Source organism: Triticum dicoccoides, chromosome 5A (assembly GCF_002162155.2).
Source record: "Triticum dicoccoides isolate Atlit2015 ecotype Zavitan chromosome 5A, WEW_v2.0, whole genome shotgun sequence".
Classification (NCBI taxonomy): Eukaryota; Viridiplantae; Streptophyta; class Magnoliopsida; order Poales; family Poaceae; genus Triticum; species Triticum dicoccoides.
This window is the reverse complement of record NC_041388.1, coordinates 654776319-654784438: the sequence shown is the minus strand read 5'-3', so window position 1 is coordinate 654784438 and position 8120 is coordinate 654776319. Positions and strand designations below refer to the sequence as shown.

Here is an 8120-nt window from a genome sequence, read left to right as displayed (position 1 = left end):
CGCCCCGCCCTCGCAGCCCGCGGCCACCGCGCTCCCATGCCATAGACGCGACCCCACTCATCGGTCCAGGTCGGTCGCTCGGAGCCGAGCGGCGGCGGGCGGGCGAGGAGTGCGTTTTATTCGGTCCCGGCGGGCCTCGGATCGGAGATGGTGCTGGATCTCAATGTGGAGTCGCCGGCGGACTCGGGCACGTCCAGCTCCTCCGTGCTCAACTCCGCGGACGCCGGTGGCGGCGGCTTCCGGTTCGGCCTGCTCGGGAGCCCTGATGATGACGACTGCTCCGGCGAGCCGGCGCCGGTCGGGCCCGGGTTCGTCACGAGGCAGCTCTTCCCCGCGTCGCCGCCCGGGCACGCGGGCGCGCCCGGGGTGACGATGGGGCAGCAGGCCCCGGCGCCTGCGCCGATGGCGCCCGTGTGGCAGCCGCGGCGCGCCGAGGAGCTCCTCGTGGCGCAGCGGATGGCGCCCGCGAAGAAGACGCGGCGGGGCCCGAGGTCGCGCAGCTCGCAGTACAGGGGCGTCACCTTCTACCGCAGGACCGGCCGGTGGGAGTCGCACATCTGGTCAGCCCTCCTCTCGTCCCCCTACTCCTCCTCCATGACTATAGTTATTACCCAAATCACTAATCAATCGCTGGCCTTTGTCCGTCTGATTCCACCAGGGATTGCGGGAAGCAGGTCTACTTGGGTGAGCTCAAACAAATCCCAGCTCGAGCTCCGATCTCCCCGGTGTCTAATTTCGATTATCTTAGCTGTATGGGCTCGTAATTAACACTGGATAATTTCTTCAGGTGGTTTCGACACTGCGCACGCGGCCGCAAGGTGAACTAATTAATTAACCAGGCCTCGTTTGAATTCCTTTTGCCCCGATTTGGCCACGAACTGTGTACTGAGATGAGACGGTGTGGCGTGGCGCAGGGCCTACGATCGCGCGGCGATCAAGTTCCGGGGGCTGGAGGCCGACATCAACTTCAATCTGAGCGACTACGAGGAGGATTTGAAGCAGGTAATCTTATCCAAGCCTAGTTGATTGCTGTACTACCAAGTAGTGCGCCGGATACATATGTATCGGTGGTTTGTCCGATGGTTGATATCTGGTGGGTGGTGGTGGTGTTTTTTGCCAGATGAGGAACTGGACCAAGGAGGAGTTCGTGCACATCCTCCGCCGCCAGAGCACGGGGTTCGCCAGGGGGAGCTCCAAGTACCGCGGCGTCACGCTCCACAAGTGCGGCCGCTGGGAGGCAAGGATGGGCCAGCTGCTCGGCAAGAAGTAAGCAGGCACACACACAGCTCACGCACTAAAATTAATTCACTTCGCCCACATTATCATAGTAGTAGTTTCTTTTATCAAATGCCATTGACAAGATTCAGTTGAAATGAAATTTCACAGACTGCTCATGAACTTGACACTAATTAGTAGTAGATGTGACAGGGCAGCTGTTCATGCTGTGGACGTTTAATTAGCCTGTCGCAGGTAATCATCTTAGATTACCCCTTTTGAAACATAATCTTAGCTGGTTTAGGGTAGGGTCATCAAGTTAATCCATGTTGTTAGTTGTTGGCGCGTCCTGTGTTCGTGCTGGTGAGACGTCCACTTCCCCCGACACGACACTCGATTGCAGACATCTATTTGGAGCAACTGTTAGGCTCCACATAAGTATATGATCGAGTCGTCCAGACAAAATTAGTCTAATCCAATCCGTGCACATTATGGTCCAGACCCAGAATTGTCACCCTACACCTTCACACCCCTATCTCCGTTGAGCTGTGGTCTCATCTCATATACCTGATACCCACATTATCATCACACGCGCAGGTACATATATCTGGGCCTCTTTGACAGCGAAGTTGAAGCTGCAAGGTACTTTGATTTGCGCTGATCATTAACATTTGGGCTCACAAAACTTCCTTAATCTTTGCTCACTCACTCTAGTGTCATGTTGGATTTGGTAGGGCGTACGACAGGGCGGCGATTCGCTTCAATGGGAGGGAAGCTGTGACTAACTTTGAGAGCAGCTCCTACAATGGGGATGCTCCACCCGACGCCGAAAATGAGGGTACTACTACAATCGGTCTCACCTGTCGAATTTCTCCAATCACACCCAAGTCTTATCTCATCGATATCGTTGTTGTTTTCTTAGCAATTGTTGATGCTGATGCTCTTGACTTGGATCTGCGGATGTCGCAACCCACCGCGCACGATCCCAAGAGGGACAACATCATCGCCGGCCTTCAGTTAACTTTTGATTCCCCTGAATCGTCAACCACAATGGTCTCTTCTCAGGTAAAGAAACAAAATTATGTTTAGCACTAGCTAATTCAGTGGTTAGATTTGCTCGAATAGAAAATTTGCTGTTGGCCCAGTTGTGTCGGTGGATGAGATATTATTGATCCAGGTCGTATGGCATATACTCTGTCCTAAACTTACGATATTTGTGCCTTTTGATATCGCTGTAGCCAATGAGCTCATCTTCGTCCCAGTGGCCTGTGCATCAACATGGCACGGCAGTAGCACCTCAGCAGCACCAGCGTTTGTACCCATCTGCTTGTCATGGCTTCTACCCGAACGTACAGGTATCATCATCACTACAAGAACGACCACCTCCTCCTCCTCCTCCTCCTCCTCTGCTTGGTGCGCTGCTCCACCAGCTTACTGAAACTGTTGCTACCACTGAATAATGTTTCTGAAGAAACTGCTAATAACATTTTCAGTTTTCGACAAGTTCGTTCCTGAAATTAAGGTTTCCATGCTTCTTTCCTAAAACTAATCACGCCTGCTCTCCTAAAACATCTACAGGTGCAAGAATTTTGGGTGTAGTGATGTGTCTGTTGACTGAGCATCTCGTCTCATGGACAGACAGAGCATGCTGTGTGGTAGTACCAGAGTACTTACTAGATGTGGGCACTACTGTTTGCCCTGTGAGCTCGCACCACCTTTCGAAAAAAACTGCAGTGCGCCCTCCGGTTCTTGCAGTTCCATCCGTCCCCCATGGCACAGCTTTAGATGCAGCAGCAGCTTGCTTAGTTGTAGTACCCTGATCACATGGCGCAGCTTTATTCTTGGTAGCCACTGTGCATTCACATGAAAGCAAAGCTTTGGTGCATGCACGGCCATGACTTGACGCTCTATCTCACTGCTGGTGCTGGTGCAGGTGCAGGTGCAGGAGAGGCCCATGGAGGCAAGGCCCCCTGAGCAGCCGTCGTCCTTCCCCGGCTGGGGGTGGCAAGCGCAAGCCATGCCGCCGGGCTCCTCCCACTCGCCGTTGCTTTACGCTGCAGCATCATCAGGATTCTCTACCGCCGCCGCCGGCGCGAACCTCGCCCCGCCGCCGCCGTACCCGGACCACCACCGGTTCTACTTCCCCCGCCCGCCGGACAACTGAAGCTGGCCGTTGTGACCAGACGGCGGTGGGTGCGCGCGGTCGAGGTGTTCGCTCCTCGTCGTCGGTAACGCTTGTTGTGAAACTATAATCGGAGAGGGATGACATTGCCAGGCCATGTGTGGTGACACTACTGGCTGGTCTCTCGCCGCCTCGCCATGATCGGGATCACGCGGATCATGGCTGTTCATTAGATTCTCATGTATCCAATGTTCAAGTTTCCCAAACGGTTGAAAAAACTTTGAAATTTGTGATGGCAAATTCATGCATGGGTCGCACGGTGCGCCCTTGCACAAGAGCGGGGAAGCACTCTGTTGTTTTACAGCAGTCCGCCATTGTTGCGTTAACCGTTGGGCCTTCTGGCCGAGGGCGAGCGGCGATTGACAGGCGGGCCCTCCCCGGACGCGACGGGTGGGCGACTAGGTGAGGTGAGGTGAGTAGGCTAGGCGGTGGGTCGGTGATTGTTCGTTGCCATCCTCCATTCTGGGAGGGGAGCAAGCTGTGATTGATGGGCCGTAAACCGCAGCAGGCATCACCTTTTTCTCCTCGCTTCCTATTCAATCCCGCACAGTGAAGTGAAAGCCTTTGTGGGTGCCCCGGCCTTGTGGCGCTAGCGATAGCTAATAAGCCAGCTACCCATCTTTGCCACCCCACCCACACACCCATCCATCCATCCACAATAGCAAAGCTACCCGTAGTACTATACCAGCGCCACTGTGCCATGCCAGTAGTACTACGCTGTAGCCTGTAGCTGAGCGTGGGGCTCGCTCTCGCTCTCGCTCTGGCTGGCCTGGCCGTGCAGAGTGCGCTAGAGCGGGCACTGGTGCGGCACAGTGCGGCCCGGCCGGAGCGGCTTCTCGTCCGCTGCGCCCAATGGCGCCGCGCCGTGTGTGCAGCGCCAGAGCATGCATGCGTCGCGCCCTGCAGAATCCCCACCCTGTTTTGGCGATTCGTGCGCCTCGGTCGCCGCGAACTGCACTGCAGCTACCTCTGCGGCGCGCGACGTAGGTGGCGCCGGCGCTGGAGTAGATAGATAGACGGCTGGGAAGGGAAGCCCATTGGGGGCCATGGCGTTGGCATGGCACAGCTGTCCCTTTCCGGGTGGCTCCGTGGGGCGCTGTTCCAACTGCAGTCCCCTGCTGCGTTTGACCGGACCTCTTTTTCTTTTTACTACTCCGTCCGGTGCGTGGTGGTTGGTCCGTTGGGGCTTCCTCCCTGTTTGTTTCCTTGCGACGCCCCCACTGGGCGGTGGGCTGCCACGCCCACGCACGCACGCTTGCACGGGACCGGGCTCAAATGCTCGCACTTCTTGGTGCCCGACTTTTTCATTTCTAGGTGTTGGTGTTGGTGTTGGTGTTGGTGTTGAACTTGTGGTGAATGGTCCGGGGGCTAGATGATGATGATGCTGCTGCTGCGTGTTGCTCTGCCCGAAACAGCTGCTAGTACACTGTGCACCGCTCACTCCTCGCCGTGCATCTCTATCCATTGCCCAAACTTATTTTCGATAGTTTTGGTAAAGTTTAGCCTGTTTTGACCCTGCTTTAAAAAAACCCAAGAACTAACCCTTTTTCCTACGGTCAGGGTCGATGGCGGTAGGATATAAGAGCATCTTCAGCCGTTCGGCCCCCCAGGGCGCTAAAAAAAAGCGGTCTGGGGGCGAACCGGCGCTAGTTCGGCTCCTGGGGGCGATCTAGCTCCCAGTCACGCCCCCAGGACGCGAAAAATTTGAACTTGGTCGTTTTCGCTCACAAAAGACGCCACAAGTCGGGCGATCGCAAGCACAGTTCGGCGTACAAAAAAATAGAGCGGCAGAAGTTCGCGTGCGCAACGCATCACTCGACGGGCTCTGCCCTAGGCGTCGGCGGAGTTGGCGTGCGCGGGCTTGGCGGTGTCGGAGCTGCTTCTGCGCTGGGCGGTGTCGGTGCGGCTTCGGTGGTGCTGGGTGTCGTGGAGGCGTCATCACGCGGGCTTGGCGGCGGCGGCGGCGTGTGCGTCGGCGTCGGCGGCCTTGTCGAGGGAAACTGGTTCAGGATGAGGCCGCGCTCCGCCAAGTACCACACCTTCTTGGCGATGGCCATGTTCCGCCGGTCGGCGGTGACAGCCTCCCGTCGCTGAACTTCCGCCCTCCACTCGGCGTTTGACATGCCCGGTGGCTTGGTCGGCGGCGCCCTCGACTTCCTCTGCTTCGGCTGGGCGACGGAGGCGGTCACGGTTGCCACCGCGCGGGGGGGGGGGGGCAACGTACTTCTTCGGTGGCATGGCGGCCGACTGTTGACACACGAACACGTCACGTGTACCCTCGACGCCGGGGGTGATGCACCGCAGCTCACGTCGAAGGAGACCCGACCGACAGCGCGATACGCAAGACCGTCGACAGGCGCTTTTGCAGACCCGAAAACCCCACACCCCCGGGAGGGACCCCGTCAGGGAGTGCGGCGGCTATGGGCTGCCCTAGGTCGATTCGCTCGCCCCTAGAGCCTCGGAATTCGCAGCTCTCAAACACCAAGAATAGCGAAGAACGAGAGAGAAAAACGGTGGAGATAAAACGTAGATGAAAAAGTAGTATATTTGTTTGTTCGATTGTGTGTTGTTTCAATCGGCCATCACTCCCAACATATATAAGAGGCGGCTGGACTTCCCGTACAAGCAAAAAATTTATCTAGACTTTCCTTATAAGAAAATTACATCAATTCATATCCAAAACCCTAGTCAAATTCAGATTGGTTTTATCCGAACTTTCCAAAACTGTTCGGTTTAAACTGGCTGCACCTTGCGGGTCTTTTTTGCGGTGGTAAACAATCTCGGATGAAAACAAGCCCAAAAGCAATCTTGACCGTTTCGACGAGACGAACAACTTTCATGTTGAAGGTTTTTTGATCAGAGATCATCTTGAGGGTCAGATCGGTCTCGCAACACATGCTATTTTCTCGCGCTACCCGTTAGACATGTGTCTGGTGGGGCGCGCCACATCTCGCCTCGTGACAGGGCTGCACTCCGATTGCTCTAACTTTTGCATACGAACTCGGATTTGAACGATTTTTATATCAAAATCGATCGTTTCGACGAGGCAAAGACAACCCGTGTAGGACATTTCTCCATCCAAGATCATCTGAATTAGCTTTTGAGCCCATCTTCAACTTCTCATCGGCTTGACTATCACAACCTCCACCCCGGCAGGCCTTCCACCCGGGTAAGCTTTTCGCACCGACAAGGTTTCACCCCGGCAAGGTTTTTACACCGGCAAGGGTTCCTCCCTAGCTCGGCAAGATTTCTACCCCGGCAAGAGTTCCTCCTCGGCATGGTTTCTACCCGTCAAGAGTTCCTCCTCGGCAAGCTTCTCCACCGGCAAGCTTTCCACGCCGGCAAGCTTTCCACGCCGGCAAGCTTCTACGCCGGCAAGCCCTCACATCGGCAAGGTTTTACCCCGGCAAGGTTTCATTCAGCCGGCAAAGGCCGAATACTTTCTCACTCAGGGCTGGCCCGTGAAGTGTTGCCTCTAACTTTTGCATACGAACCCGGATTCGTGACCATGCCAAAATCTGGTGTCAACACATGCCCCTTGTTTTTCGGCAAAGCTTGTGTGCCGAAAAATAACTTGTATTGTGTTTGTTCTAAGGACGATGTCAACACTCCATCGGCCATTTATTTTCCTCAGGACGATAATCAGGTATCGACCATGTTTGTGCTAAGGGCGATAGTCATATATCGGCCATTGCCCACTTAGGCTTCTTGCCACACACTTGGGTGGTATTTCTTCAAGTACTTGCCATTGAGAGCTCGAGGTAACAGTGTTCCTTGTACGGATTCCACCAAATAAGAGTTTCCGGGAACTATTCTTACAATTCTAAAAGGACCTTCCCAACTTGGAGACCACTTTCCGAATTTTCTGTCCCTTGAACCAATCGGGAGAATTACTTTCCAGACGAGATCGCCAACTTGAAAATTCTTCAACTTAACCTTCTTATTGTAAGCCCTTGCTACCCTCAACTTGTCCCTCTCTATGGCCTTCAAAGCAACCTCATCAATATTGTCCATCATCAAGTTATAAAAGTCCACTGCCGATAAATCATTTTGTTTGGCTATTCTCAAAGCATTCAAATTCACTTCCACCGATAAAACAGCCTCTTGACCGTATACTAGCTCATATGGAGTCACCTTTGTAGCACCATGTCTTGAGATCCTATGTGCCCACAAAGCTTCAGACAACAACTCATGCCATCTCCTTGGATTATCCTCAATCTTCTTCCTGATGAGCTTGATTAAAATTTTATTGCTAGACTCAGCTTGTCCATTGGCTTGGGCATAATATGGAGAGGAATTGAGCAATTTTATGTTATAAGATTCGGCAAATTCTCTAACTTGGTGTGACATGAAAGAGGAGCCTTGATCTGTAGTTAACGTTTGAGGAATACCGAATCTATGAATAATGTGCTCGGTTATGAATTTAATCACCTCTGTATGTGTCATGTTCTTGAGAGGTACTACTTCAGACCATTTAGTGAAATAATCAGTTGCCACCAATACGAACCGATGCCCCTTTGAGGAAGACGGATGAATTTGTCCAATAAAGTCTAAACCCCATCCTCTGAAAGGCCACGGCTTGATAATGGGATGTAACATAGCAGCAGGAGCCAACTGAATATCACCAAATTTTTGACAAGCTTCACACACTTTGTAATATCTGAAGCAATCATTAATCATAGTCGGCCAATAAAATCCAGCACGTCGTAGCAACCATTTCATC

The 8120-nt window shown here is 53.7% G+C and overlaps 1 protein-coding gene across 3 annotated transcripts; it reads left to right on the top strand.

The window, feature by feature from the left end:
- Positions 1-6: 6 nt before the first annotated feature.
- LOC119303791 (APETALA2-like protein 2) lies at positions 7-3645 on the top strand. 3 transcript variants are annotated; one of them, XR_005147990.1, is made up of 10 exons: positions 7-560; positions 659-684; positions 788-818; positions 915-1002; positions 1121-1266; positions 1813-1857; positions 1950-2053; positions 2138-2280; positions 2454-3059; positions 3149-3287. XR_005147990.1 is itself a non-coding variant. In XM_037580939.1 (10 exons), the coding sequence occupies exons 1-10, from the start codon at positions 148-150 to the stop codon at positions 3377-3379; spliced, it is 1344 nt and encodes a 447-aa protein (XP_037436836.1). In that variant the 5' UTR covers positions 7-147; the 3' UTR covers positions 3380-3645. The 3 variants fall into 3 exon arrangements, 2 of the variants coding, with proteins under 2 accessions (XP_037436836.1, XP_037436837.1); XM_037580939.1 differs by having other exon boundaries at positions 2454-2570; positions 3149-3645; XM_037580940.1 differs by lacking the exon at positions 3149-3287 and having other exon boundaries at positions 2454-2570; positions 2794-3142.
- Positions 3646-8120: the final 4475 nt, after the last annotated feature.

Excerpts from the sequence above, each read along its gene's own strand:
- LOC119303791 (XM_037580939.1), top strand. The coding sequence starts at position 148 with ATGGTGCTGGATCTCAATGTGGAGTCGCCGGCGGACTCGGGCACGTCC. Across the intron at positions 1,267-1,812 it reads GGCCAGCTGCTCGGCAAGAA|GTACATATATCTGGGCCTCT; the intron begins GTAAGCAGGCAC and ends TCACACGCGCAG. Across the intron at positions 2,281-2,453 it reads CCACAATGGTCTCTTCTCAG|CCAATGAGCTCATCTTCGTC; the intron begins GTAAAGAAACAA and ends ATATCGCTGTAG.